This window comes from Strongylocentrotus purpuratus, unplaced genomic scaffold (genome assembly GCF_000002235.5).
Source record: "Strongylocentrotus purpuratus isolate Spur 01 unplaced genomic scaffold, Spur_5.0 spur5_scaffold_2, whole genome shotgun sequence".
Taxonomy (NCBI): domain Eukaryota; kingdom Metazoa; phylum Echinodermata; class Echinoidea; order Camarodonta; family Strongylocentrotidae; genus Strongylocentrotus; species Strongylocentrotus purpuratus.
This window is the reverse complement of record NW_022145605.1, coordinates 22879574-22894353: the sequence shown is the minus strand read 5'-3', so window position 1 is coordinate 22894353 and position 14780 is coordinate 22879574. Positions and strand designations below refer to the sequence as shown.

General features: G+C 36.5%; 2 protein-coding genes across 2 annotated transcripts in view; one reads left to right on the top strand and one right to left on the bottom strand.

The window, feature by feature from the left end:
• Positions 1-2328, top strand: part of LOC592927 (clustered mitochondria protein homolog) — a 55958-nt gene extending 53630 nt beyond the window's left edge. The window contains exon 30 of the mRNA XM_030992008.1: positions 86-2328. Coding sequence (XP_030847868.1) covers positions 86-296 — 211 coding nt within the window. The 3' untranslated portion in view covers positions 297-2328. The remainder of the gene's footprint in view (positions 1-85) is intronic.
• Positions 2329-7808: 5480 nt separating this feature from the next.
• LOC115918828 (RNA N6-adenosine-methyltransferase mettl16-like) lies at positions 7809-13706 on the bottom strand. The gene is made up of 7 exons (XM_030992007.1): positions 13333-13706; positions 12362-12502; positions 11659-11926; positions 10794-10863; positions 10294-10383; positions 9394-9561; positions 7809-8806 (listed from the first exon to the last, which is right to left on the bottom strand). The coding sequence occupies exons 1-7, from the start codon at positions 13655-13657 to the stop codon at positions 7895-7897; spliced, it is 1974 nt and encodes a 657-aa protein (XP_030847867.1). The 5' UTR covers positions 13658-13706; the 3' UTR covers positions 7809-7894.
• Between the last annotated feature and the right edge of the window lie 1074 nt (positions 13707-14780).

Below are 14780 nucleotides of genomic sequence, written 5' to 3'. Positions count from 1 at the left end.
ATCGAGGTCTTTGCAGTAGAGTTTGTGAGTTGATAGAAATGATTGTGATTTTGTTATTTTTTTCTCCCCTTCTTCAATTCCACAGCATCAGAGGCATTCAAAAAGGGAACATCACTGAAGTACAGCCCGAGAACAAAGAAGAGGCCGCCATAGAGACCAACCCCTCTGAGAGTAAAGAAGAAGAGGCCACTGAGACCAACCCCCCTGAGAAAGTGGAAGAACCCGCCAGCCCACCCTCTGAACCACAGCCAGCGGACGCAACCACTGCTCCACAGGAGGTTGAGGTGGCAAGATAACAATACGAGGGACCCCATAGCCTATGATATATCTAGATAGTCATAGTTTATATTGGAATATACAGGTAGCCGAAGTTGGATTTTACAGAGACATTGCATTTATGATGAGTTTTGTGACATTGAGATTCCTCGTAGAGTTTTGATATAAGAAATATATGCACGTGTAAGATTTTATTTTGTGCCTAAGTAGGCCTGCCGCCCAAGCATTTTGCTTAATGAATGAGAAAACCGTTGTAAATTTTTGTTTGACACCTGAAAACCCTGAATGCACCACAAAATATCAGTTTTAATGTCATGTAATAGGTCTTAATCATTAATCATTAGGTTCAAAGGCATGCACGAAACTTGGAACATGATACAATTATCGTGGAAGCATTGATCTTATTTTTGATGATGTAAGTTTATACATCTATATTTTGCTCTATATTTTGGTCAATTTGCAATGAATCCATGATCAGGGTTTATTTTCTGAACAGAGTGTAATCCTAGTATTTACCTGATTTAATTCATCATTGACCATATGATTTTTGAACAAATAGATGAAATTCTTGATGAATTCTCATAGTGCTCACTCTTTATTTGTAATCAGCTGTTTGAGTTTTGATCAGTGGGTGTTGTTTTTCATCGATTTAGATAACGATTTCTTATCTATTTAGATATTTTTTGTTATTGGTTTCTGTTTTTATTACAGTGTATTGAAAGCTGTTGCATATTAAATGATTTTATTGTAGCAGTTAAAACATTTACTCAAAAAGTGAAATTAAGTTTGTTATAATTGGTTTAGTACATACAGCTTTGATCAAGGCAGTATATGAATATATATCATGGTGCTGATATGTTTTGAAATTGATTCTACATTTAATGTTTGATCAATTAATAAACCTTGTTAATTGTTTTGTAAGAAAAAGTCATTCAGGATGGCCAGATTGGAAGTCTTTAGCTCAGTCGTGCATTTTTGTTCTTTATACCCGCTCACTAGTATTAATCACGTCCGTCTTTGATGATAGATTATAAAAACCATGGCAAGTATTCACCACCCCAAGTCTTTTCTAAACCGTTGATGATGAAGGAGTGAAGTAGGATTGTCAGTGCTTGTGTCACATTAAATTTGGATGGAAAGTGGTGGATAGTCGCGCTGAATTTCAAGTGCAGTCAGGATTGAAATGTAATACAGTCAAACCTGCTTTAGTGACCACCTGTCTGACCACACTGTCAACATTTACTTACGGATCCTGCACATAAAGACCTGTCTGTAAAGACCACTTTTCTTGTCTCCTAGTGTGGTCTTTATAGACAGGTTTCACTGTAGCTTCATTACCATAAGCATTGGTAAATCTCCAGTCAGAGCCCTCAACAAAGTCAATGTTAGGTAATAGGTATTAAACTGAATTTGTTATTTGTCTCGTTGTTATCCTCTTATTTGGAGGAATCGATAAGCTTGATTGATACAGGGGAAATATATAATGTGCTACTTGTCTTTGCCAGAGCAATAATGTTGTGTGAGTAAACCCAAGTCTTCCGCATTTAACCAAATCCCCATAGTCGCGTGTATGAAATACATATATAGATTTATATGTGTATAGTGTAAGACTCTAGTCTTACACCAGGTATGGCCATTTGAATGTGAGTGTGTATGTAAGAGTGTATATTTTGTAATAATGGCATTATTGAAACTTGAAAGTGATTAGTGAAATCTATATTAATGAGTATCTTTGATTGGTTCTTTGTTTTGACGGTAACCGTTTGATGAGTGATGTGTGTAAGGGTTTTACCAACATGGTAGGGAATTATACTGATTAGATTATACATGTGTTAATGATGTATTTGCCATTTAATTCAATGTTTTGTATTCTTTTATGTTTTTGTAAGGTTTAAAATGAGTAAGGTTTTACTTACAATGTTTATTTGAATTTTTATTTTGAAAGTTTATTTGATGTCGAGGCACTACATTAAAGATTCATGAAAGTAGTTGGATTTGATTCTCGGTTTATTAACATTTTTTCACCATATTGCATGGGCTGTAACCCCCCTCCCCCCCTCCCCCTCCCCCGAAAATGGACAACATTACTAGAATCCTAAGATGTAACCGGTGTTTTCATATCATTGATAGGAATCGTTAATCTGTTCTTTGTTGGCCCAAATCTATCTTGAAATTAAAATTGTTTATATATAGATACTGTGATAGACAAAATAGGTTCCATTTTCTTTTTGTGGGTTACAATTGCCCCATTTTCCCCAGAGGATTTTCTTTTCCCTTTCCCCCCCTCATATAACAATGTTTCTCACCATCATTTAGAGTTGCAGGTTACATCACAGCAAGCATACTTTTAAAAAGGTACAAAATTATTATGTCCCATACATTACCGATCACTTCTGTTATCCTAGTAGGTCTGTATATTTTACACAGTCATAAGCCCTACTAGAGCTTGGATCAGAATAAAGATGAAGGAAAATTACAATCTCATTGTCCAGTAATGTTCGGTTTCAATTATTCTTAGTATTGTACGGGACACCAACTGACCAAAATACCTTGGATTTGTGCAAAATCAACCAATATTTTTGCTTTGTGACAATACATCTAGTCCTGCACATCTGTTCTGACGTCTGTTTGGAGCTTTATTTGTCATCATTATCATATATTTTATTTGTTATAGCATTGGTATCATTGAAAGGTTGAAATGGTCATCATTATTCAGGTTTTATATTTCTTTGGGTTGTATATTCAAGGTGACATAGAGTTTATTATTTCCTTCATACTTGTGATAGCAAAGACAAACATCGAGTGAAAGAATTTCAATGTAACAAAAACTTTTTGGTTGAAAACTATATTGGAATCTTACAGGGGATAAATTCTTATCACGCACAGAAGTGCAAAGAAATGCAGACTTTGGGCTCACTCATTATTTACAAATGCTATCACGCTAGTTGAATTACGATGTACATTTTGTGAAAATTGGGACCAAATGTTGCTCGCTCTTAATTTTTGGAGAATTCAACATTACCTTTTTTTAGAATCAATCGAACAAGTGCTGGTAAGATCGTGTTTGGGTAAACATATCCTAGAGTCTGCTTTTTTGTTAAGCTCTTCAATATCGTCTTATTTCTTTTATGTTTTTCACTTCTTTCTATTACCTGTGTGTCTCTTAGAGAGTAGATTTGCGGTACAACCATGTGGGTAGGCCTTGAAAGGACCGTTTGTATTATTTAGTGTTGATTGTGAAGTCCTGAAAAGAGACTGAGAAACAATAAAGACTTGTGTGTCTCTTGTCCTTCACGTTTTTATCTATTTGATGTTTCCAGCACCTTCCTTTCTTTCCCTTTCCCTAATACACAGGATAATCATATTTTATAAAGTGTCCAGTGTGATGTCACAAATAATGATATTCTTACCAAAGTTTGTATATTGGGTTCTGTTAACGACTCGAGTGGATAATTTGTAGGTTACAGTAAATATAAGGTTTAGATGGTTCGGGAAAATGTGCGCCGATTACTAAGATGCCGAGTTAAATGCAATTTCATAGCATTACAGATGTAAATTTGGGTGTTGTATCCTACTAATTGGTAATGCTAAATTGAATTTGTGCATTTACAGGTTTTCCATGAGAAAACAGTATGTTGTTGCAGAGTAATATGGACTTCAACAGGTACATCAATTTCAGTATTTCAGGGATGTAAATCAAGTCTACAAATTAAGTCTTTGTAGATGACTGTACTTTATATAAGACCATTGACAATTTAATTGTGATTTGAATTTTAAATAAATCCAAAATTTATTGACATAATCAAATGTATTTCAATCCATTATCCACCTTATGTGTATTTCAAAATAGAGATTTTGAATTGGCTAATCATATATGTAACTTCAAGATATTATGTTGTTGCATTATGACAGTGTTTCACAACGATGTAGAAAGGAGTTGTAGAAAATGTGCAAATCTATAACCTTGTGTAATGAGTTTGAATATTAAGAGAAATTTGTGGAACTGGTGAAATAAAAAAAATTCCATTCATCCATTAAAACTGTTGTTCTTGTCACATATTTTGTTCAATTTTAAATACTCTTCAAATTTCTATAATTTTTTTAATTTTGTGATGATTTTCTCACTCCAATTAGGGAGTAATCCGATTTTGATCTGATCTCCTAAACGTAGCTCTTCTACATACATTACATACAAGGTAGTGGGACTACGAACATGGAATTATCGAGGGAGGATTTTACACTTCGATTAAAGGTAATACAAAGTTTTGGGAATTTTGAAAAATGGGTGGATAGTGATTCTTTACAATTTTGATATATTTGGATGCCCCTGTGGATGTATTAGAAGCACTAGAAAATTTAGCCCCTAAAACACTTCTGCTTTCGTGAAAAATTGAATATAAAAATTTACCGGTGCTCCCGGTAAATATTGATAAAATTTCGAATAGCGACTACGGCCGTACAATGGTAGTTGCGACTATGAAAATCTCATAATATGTAGCTGTGATAAATAATTTCCAAACGGGAATAGCTAATTGGTCGATTTTAGTCAAGAAACATTGTTTTATAGCTTAATAAATATCTTGGCCTTGAGAGGGAGCTATACAACCTAAAGAGTTTATTATCTAAAATTTCACAACTTTAGACTCGATTTCAACTGCGACAACGATCACTGAATATTGAAGGATCGCATATGCTTCCAATATGTTCATTTGAACCAAATTCATGACCCCATACCAAAACTTTGTATTACCTTTAATGGAGCCAAACTTCACAAACCCAATCCGCTGGTCATAATACTAAGGAATCAACAATGAAGATACGTCTTGTATAAAACATCCATAATTTAAACCAAGTAATTGGATGCAATTAGACATAACATAAGGCCTTTGCTTCATGTGTTTCGATTAATTGCATTTTTTTCTAATCCTGTTGTGTGAGTTTGGAGTCCAGAGTAATTATGCTTGTCAAATATTATGGAGCAGAATGGATGTTTTATGTGTATAGAACCATGATTTTGATGTTTATTGAAAGGTTTGCAATAAATTTTGATTGTGAAGGCCTGAAATTTGGAAAGATGGTAATTTTTTGTGCGTGTCAAAGGCTGATTTCTTTTTGTTTGGTAGGTGTGTGTGTGTGTGTGGGGGGGGGGGGGGGGGGTGGGATAATCTCTTGAGTAGTAAAGTCTAAACTTCTAAGTTCACAAATGAGAAAATACCTCATTTAGGGGGCCCTGTCTTATGAAAGAGTTGCAATTGATATCAATGGCAACTCTGTACTAAAGAGATAGATGTGATTAAAATCAATTTCAAATCATTTGTAATCGATTGCAACTCTTTTATAAGATGGGCCCTGATCACCTTATCGCTAGTACCCTCAGTAATATACCCTTAAACCAACTGATACAACATGAATAACAGCTAACAAAAAGTAAATTGTTTTTATGGAGTACAAATATTCATGTTTTATTAGACTACCGGAAGACAATGACAAAATATATCGGCATCTCTAAAAAATCCTACACTCTTCTTTTCTCTGTATTAATTCTTGATGTTTTTATTAAAAGCTCGTACAAAGCATTGCAGTTTGCAGGAGGATTGATGCATGGATTAATAGACGAAATAAAATAAAAGGTAAGGCACAGTCTCATATCAGAAACAGAGATGTTTATAATTCACATCATTCTAGCCTCCATTACAGATAGGAATATGTCTTTTAATATCAACATATCAGGATTCACCTAGTAAAAAAACATGATTTTCATGAAATGTTCATAACAGTTGATTTTGATTACTGCAGACAAACCACATGTTTGATCCTGTAGTGTATGTACAAAAGATATGGCGCGGTCAACCTCAGCAAAAGAGGTGGCACGTTTTTTTCCCACACATAAATGAATGGCAACTGTGCGCATCCTAGGAATTGCGCTTTTTTACTGAGCTTTGTTTTATAAGATACAGAAATGCAAAACATATTACATCTTGCATGATCATTACACACAAAAAAACGCCACAGTTTTGCAGAATCCAATCTGAACCAGCCTTTATATAAGTTTTACTCTTTCAGCAACATCTGAGTGGTTCAACTATAAATCTGTCCAGTCTCAGGCACCTGGAAGCCTCACATGTAGCCCAAGGCCATCAAAGGGAACTTTAAAACAGCGTCTTTGTAGAAGGGTCTACCTATTCATCTCTCTCTATACAAAGGTAGTCTCACGTACGGAAAATGATGAAAAAGTTAATCTGAACATAATCTGAAATCATTTCCATACTTGTTCATCAATTCATTTACATTTTCTATTTCAAACAACTCCTATACTACATGTATATTTCTGAAGTATAAACATTTACATTTTGTCTCAAACACTTTCGCTTGAAATAGAGTCTCATCACCATCCGTCGTTACCAACATACTTATGTTTTATATTGAATGACAGAAATGTTTTATTATTTCTTTTATAGCTTTATCGCATGCATTTATGTCAGTTCATTGTTTTCCACCATTTCAAAGCTATAGGTGAACTTTGTGGAACATTGTAATTTTTGGAACTGTAGTAATAATCACAAAGTAGTTTTTTTTTTTTGCATGCTGGATCTGACTGCTTTAAAGGAAAGTCAAGTGGTCAAGTGGTCAAGTTAAGTTAGGCAGATAGCATTTTTAAGTCAGTTGGTACCCAAGCACAGTTTTTTTTTCTTCTCTGTGCTGGAAATGGCAGTAGTTGTGGTATATATAGGTTCTATTTCTATACATGATACATAGCTACTTTTGCAAATTAGACTATACATGTAGCTGAACTTATTTCCCCAAAAAGTGCAAGTCTGATAGTCTGGTAGTCTCAACATTCTGATAGCAGTTAGACTGCCAGGAAGTAAACATGGAATGTCAAAAGTGGTATAAAAAATTGTCTGTTTTGATCCAGAAGCTTTGGAGTTAACATCCTTCTGGTTCTGAACAGATGAAGTAAAATTTAAAGATAAACTTGAGTTCTGGTAAAAAAAGAAAATTAATTCTCACAGAATCAAACGAAACTTACACTGAATGTTCAAGATTACAAATAAATGTCATTTGCCAAGCAATTTTGGTAGAAAATGTATACTGGCTGAGTAATGAGTATAGAAAGATAAGGAAATCAAGGTAAGTAGGCCCGGCACCATTTGTGTAGTCCCATGTGCTGTGTACAGTGCTTGTTACTTTACCAAGAATGGGCCAAATTTATTTTTAGTGGTGGTGATTTGACCCGACTGCTAAGAAAGCATAAATGCTTGAAAGTAAGCAACCAGACGGCCGACGGCTTTAGGTCCTCTCCGAGGGACTGGTAATGAGGGTAAATGCCTTACCAAAGGGCACTGGCGCATCACCTTGGTTTTGAACCCGGGTCATCAGATGACGAGACCACTGCTCTACCAACTGAGCTATCGCGCCTCCTCTTGCAGTACACACCAGAACTTTATCTTTATCTTTAAGGTCAATGAAAAATAGACTGATAAAACTCCACAAAAAAATGTAAAAGGAGTAAGAAAAAAAGCTGTTCTGTAAAAAACACTTTCAAAAGATATGTCGATGAACAAAATAGATGATGTACATATAATCCTCGACAAATTTAGTTTGCCTAAGAGTTGCTTTATTTCATTTGGTTCTTGATGTATTGGACGACCTGGTAAAGGAGATTCTTTTTGGAGGAGTCCGCTACACTTGCAACGAATACGATGGTCCTTCTGTCACATAGTTTAATATCAAGGTTTATGTCCAGTGGGAAGCCATCATCAGCTTCATCTGATGATGATGATGATTGGTCCTTGTATCTGGTGACATCGGTCATCGTTTGTCCTGCTTCAGTAGGTTGCCTTGACACAATGTTGTCTGCGAGGTCTGTCTTTCCTTGAGATGATGCAGGAACTTCAATTTTATCTCCAAGCCTTCCAACGGCACTATCATGACTTGCTGTAGCAAAAGTGTTTTCATGCAATGAACATGTTGACTCTAGGGTTGTCTTACATGATGCCTTTGAGATGTTGGTGCTAAGGGTGGGTGCAGGAGTTGGGAGCTTCTCAGAACGTGTGGCTGTCGATGTGCTGGGATCTCCTGGGGGATAAGATGTATCAAGCCTAGCCTTTTTCAATATCCTGCCATCCTCTGAAGTGGCAGTGGTGCTTGCTCTCGGAGATGAAGAAGATGATGGGACCACACCCAGAAGACCAGACGTCGCTCTCTGGATACGCTCATCCTCTTTAAATGATGATGATGCTGACGATGAAGGGAAAGTGTCCTTGCGGCTTGGTGCATCCTGACCAAGTCTCTCCTCCCCTGCCACCACCTTGGAAGATGAGGGGACTGCTGCTAATGATGATGATGACAATGATGAAGACTCTCCTGGTGAAGGAGTTTGTGCTGTGGCCTTTGGGCAGACTGAAGATTTCCTTTGGATGAGTTTCTCTCTGCGTCGTTTCCTGCGTTGATATGACCAGGTGTTCCTTGAGGCAGTAAGAACAAACTTGGGACACCACTTTGATGATGGCTTCCTATTCACAGACATCTGTTCAAAAGAAGAAAAAGATATGTTCACTTTTTGTGTCACTACAATCCGGGCAGATTCATGATTTTGAAAAAGATTGGTATGATTTTAACTACAACAAACGATTCTTTCATTTATTGTTTAATTAGCATCATATAAAACACTCTTTCTTAATTTTAGAAGTCCTTCAACTGATTGAATCAAACTTTAAGTTATTTGAAAGTGATTGAAAAAAAAAGCATTGTAAAGTTTGCAGAAGAGCAATTATCAATTAGTATAACAGATTTTGTGTTCTCTTGTTTTTGGTTTGGCAAATTCATGTTGAAAAAGCAAAATGACAGATGATGTTATTATCTGTATATCTATCATTTTTGAGAGATTTCCTACTCTGCCCTTGCTCCTTTGTTTATATCGAAGACAGACATTGTGCCACCTAAAATAAAAGGTTGAAGTCACGGCAGCCATCCAATACAAAAGTGCTTAGAGACTTGATTGTAATTTGCGCTATATAAAAGCTGAGCATTATTATTATTATTGTTAGAAGTATCGCAAGTGTACACAACAAAATGAAAGAAAAATTAATAATTTGCTCATTGGCAACACCATACCTCTAGCCCCTGCATCATGGTATGTACAGCCTTAGCTACAGACTGGATCCTGTTTTGTAACCCTCCACTCAGTCCAGGCTCCAACACTCGCTTGATGTAAGTATCTGGGACTGTGACGGTGAAAGGAACATTCTTCTCAGCTAATTTTCTTTTCGGGCATGCTAGAAGCTGAAGGGAATGAGGAATTGGAGAATACTAAGAGTTGTTTCATAAAATAAGTGCTCAAAGTTTAAACTTTATTTTTCTATATCCACAAACTTAAACTGGTAAGGTATATTTTCTATATCTCTATCTCTTTATTATTATTATTATGCGTTATCAATTTGAACTGCAACATGTTGAACAATTTTTCTTCCTTTCTAATTTGAATTTTGTTTCTTGTCAATATTGGTGCAGAAGTTGAATTCTTTTTTATAACTAAACTTGAACAATGCAACTATGCAATCTTTGTTTGTAGCCATCTTTGGACTATTTTTTTTGGAAGGAATTTCCTCTCAATAAACCAAAATGAATGAATGAGTGAAATAAATTTCACTCTCTCTTTCACTGTAATGTTGGCAAGTGGTGTCATGCCTTTTATTCTCTACCAGTTGAAACACCACAAATAAAAGTTTCCTTTACTGTATATGTAGAAAAAGGAATCAATCTTCCCTGAAGTAATCACTTCCTCTTTCAATTCTCATCCATCATGAAGATACCTAACCACTTTTTGGTGTTTATCTTCCTCAGGCAACATCATGCAATAAGGAGAAGACACTTAGGATATCAGAAGTACTGTATACTGTCAATATTTCATTTCCTAATAAAATATATGATGAATTTAATTGTCTTTCCAAATAAATAATTTATTGAATTCACATGGTTTCCAAATACAATTTTTGTAGAATTTACATGTCTTACCGGTGATTCCATATCTTCCTTGAACGTCCATGCAATACCCCAGCGCATTGTTCTACCCTGGCAAAACTCTGTATGTGTCACGTTCCTGATCTGTAATGAAAAAAAAAAAATGGAAAAAAGGAAACAAAATATAAATATATGTGATTTCATCACATCTGGATGCTTATTAAGGGCAAGTATTACAAATTATTTTTTTCCTACATTTTCATCCCTATTGAAGGCATCCATGACCTAAAATATTGAACTACATGACCAAGGACTCTATCAATAAACAGAGATCAAGGCCTACACTGATTTGATTAATGCAGAGTAGAAATTCTAAGCCTGGGTGCTTCATGACCATAACCAAGGCCTTTAATTTAAGACCTGGCACATATTGAAGACAGTCATTAAAAGAAAAAAAAGCGTCATAGAAACTAGGCTACCGATAACAGAAACAGGGTTGATAATCAATTACTTTAAGAAGAACTTCACCAAGAGCAAAAAACTTTAATACTAACCTTGTGTTTCCTGAGCTCCTCTCGCACAAGGGCCAGACTGGATTTCTTCCCAAGCATGGAGGTGTACCAACTAATGAAAACAAGAAAAGAAAGTTATATATGTTTGGAGGAAAATACAATCAGGTCTTATATCAGATATCCAGATAGTGTTTTCCTACTCTGATCATATAAGGCAATTCTGTGATAAAAGAGCAACACACAAACACAAGTTCTCAACGCCTACATTTCTAATGGGAAAAATATGACTATAGCGGAAGGTTCGATTCGATAGCCATTAATTTGTATAATGCTTGAATACAAGGGAATATGGTCAATTAGCCTGTCTTTGACAAATTATCAACATTTTAATCATCAGTACTGTAGTGGCAATTTTTTTGCCCATGTCACTAGTTATCCTGGAATTTCTAAGATCCTGTTTGTGCTGGAGGATTGATGTTTTTCTCCATTCCGCAGCAAAAATGTATTAAACAAAATCTATATAGACCACTGTATCTTTCAAATTTTGATAACAATAATGGTAGCTTCTTATATATTGCACATTTCGGTCACGTTGTGACATTCCTGTTGCTCTAACCTAATTACCCTGGTCATAGCCGAGTGACCAAACATGTAGCACTCTAGCATATTGGGTATCCATTCACATCAGGGTGGGGAGTGGCAAATTCAGATAAATGTCCTGCCAAATGACATAAGTGCTGGACTGTGATTCAAACCCTAAACCCTTGGATTAAGAGTCAAGTGAACCATTATACTACTACACCTCCACATTACAATTTCCTTACAAATAGGGAAAGGCAAATGTAGGGAATGCCCATTTTCTCTAAGTCGACCATACTACATGCATTTAGACTGATTGGTGACTTACACAACTTGATTCTTGAGATGCAGACTCTCTTCGATCATTCTGCGGACAAACTCCACCTCGCCTCCCTCCGAGATCATCTCCAGCTCTGCAGCGGTGCTGACTGACTTGGGCTCCGGTCGGCTCATGCTGCGAGACGTCATGATCCCCTGTGCCTCCAGAGAGTTGCCGAAGAAGGGCGGGTTGCACATGGTGAAGTGGTAGAGAGGCTGCCTAGAGGGGGCGCTGTTCAATGCCTGTTCGAACATGCTGTCTTCTAAGGTCTCCACGACTGTAGAGGCAAGGGAAGGCAATTTTGGTTATTCTCCTAGTTTGGCCAGGAGGAATTAGACCACCCAGTGTGGTCACTGCCAGGTGGTTATTTCATCAAATCAGCTCTCAATTAAATTAGGAAAAAGGGATCATGGGGGACCAGCGGTCATCGATTAGGCATTGTTTGTTATATAAAGAGGGCGCAAGTAGCTATAAGTAGTGCAGTGAGGCTTTAAAGGTTTGTTGTGATCATATTTACCTTGGGTTTAGGGTTACAGTCTTTGATATTATGTTCAGTATTGGATCAAGAGCTGTAGTTTAAAATTCACCAAGAATCAGATAGACAATTGCTGTCAGAGCATGTATCATATAATAAATCCAATTAGTGGCTTTTGTGTACTAGTTAATTTTGATTCTCAGCATAACATAGAAATCTTGAACAGTGCTTTATTACCTGTTATTTTGTCATCAAGTCCATTGCGTGTGATGTTTTCCTTGGCGTAGTAAATGGCTAATGCATCTACCTCAGATGCAAGGAAATTCCATCCATTCATCTGAGCCCCGAGCAATGGATAGATACAAGATGCACCACAACCTGTGAAATACCATAGAAATTAGAATATTATATATGAATATCAATCGCATTCACAAACAAAATAAATGAATTTTACTATACAAGTAATGCAGATTTATATGGCCATCTACCAACAAATCTTTTAAAACCTAAGACAGACAAAAAATGAAAATGGCTGGACAATAGATGATCTTGTCTCTCAAATGTTATTATGGAAACCGGACTCAGAGGTAGATGAGCAAAAATATACATAGATGTGCTCAGGAAAGAAACAAGACTGAAAGTTGCAGACCTAGGGATAGCCATGTTAGATAGATATTACTGGATCATTATAACAAGAATCTGAAAGGACTCAATGAAGTATTGGCAATCAAATGATGAAGAGCATGAAAGTGTTTTAAAACCAGGAAATCATACCGAATTTCACGTCTTTCTCATTCATATATTTTATAGAATGACACAATTGGAGTGAAGAGGATAAATTCCCATCGAACAACAGTAACATTTATTCAAATTGTTGCCATTTACTGTGGGTCCTAAAATTTTATGAAACATGGCACAGTATGTCCAGAATACATGCTTTATCTTTGGATATGATTAAAAAGGTAAAGCACCTTAAGAGTTTGAGGCCAAATTACTTCCTTGAATTCAGACGAAAAACAATACATAGATTTTTTTTTTCAAGTCCCTCTTGTTTTTGGATTTATATCTTCATCCCCAGGTTAAGTTAATGTAGAGTCCAGAACCTGTCTTACAAAGAGTTATGATTGATTTGGATCAATCGCAACTCTTTGTAAGACGGGGACCAGGTTTTAACCGACAAAATGAACAAAGTTGATTGAGATTCTCACCAGTGTCAATGCCCCACACTGTCTCTTTGCCATGGCCCGTTGATGCTAAGAGATCCTCTATCCAGTGAATGTAATTGAGTCTTAGTGACAGGGTGGGGATGAGACGATCCAGCGGCAGCTCAACCTCGAGTCCAAAATCCTCCTTCAGTAGCGTGCACGTCAGGGACCTCAGAGACTCTGAGTCATGGAAGTCCAGGGTCGCTTTGCCAGCCTGGTTTCTGATCACATGACGGGCAAACTCCGGGTACTTCTCGGCCAGCTCGTCAAAGTTTGGTTTGTTGTCCTTGTAGCGATTACGAGGGTGCATGAATTTGTTGAAGGCCATTCTTGCAGTCTGTTCTGAGTTTTTAAAGATAAAGACCAGTTATGGTCATGCGATTGCATTGTGAAAGAAACGTTGTGGAATCGATCGGAAAAGGTTGATCATCTAGCATTATATTGGTGTGTACTGCAAGGTTCTGGAATCATCAAAATGATAAGAAATTTGGCCCAGTCTTCGTAAAGTTACAAGCACTGTACACAGAAAGATGTGCATGACACGTGCGTTTATCCCTCACACATCAATAGATAAACTAATTTACCGAATATATCAATTAGTAGGCGGTTTCCCAGCAAAATTTGTATCATCATGTCCAAGTCAAAACATACATGTACTCTTTCACATGATTGGTAACAAGAGCTTCCATTTCATTTTTTGAAATTGGGGCGTTTCCAATACTGGGCTTTACCTTTTAAGGTGAAAAAAAAGCACAGGTAACAATGATTAATTTGTTTTGACTGCAACTTTTATTTACTTAAAAATTACAGACAAATTAGTTTCTTGACACACAAAAAACAGATACAGATTTCACAATTTTTTAGGATTAGAGACAGTCAAGAAAGTCATTTATTGATTAGATTGACCATGGACAGCGATACGTTTGAATTACCAGTTGAAGAATAGTATGTGCCCACCTATACAAATTTTTGCAACAAAATTATACGACATCACCGATGCGGGGGACCATTTTATGCGCGACCATTTTGCACTTGTTATAGACCATTCAGCGCCAGTTTATCTAAGTACCAATTTGAGTACCAATTTCCACTTCCAGTGTAACCATGAGACTTTCCTGTGAATTTAGCAGAGTTCACTAATCTCTTAGCAATTTCAGACATTACTGAGCACATTGCTGCTCGAAAACTGCGCATACCTGAGAAAAATGGAGTCTACGTCATCCCTTGCAATATGCTCGCACGATATTTTAACTTCTCATTTGTGGATATTATTCATCGAGTTGTTTTGAGTCGCACGATAACACACGCACAATTAGACCGAATTTTCCGTCTCTTTCGTTCGTTAGCCTCTTATTGGGGTAGGGTCGGCTCTCTCTTTAGAGACGGAAACCGTCTATACACATTCCCTTGATAACGCCACGGCCATTTCAGGTCGTAGCGTTTTGCCCCCA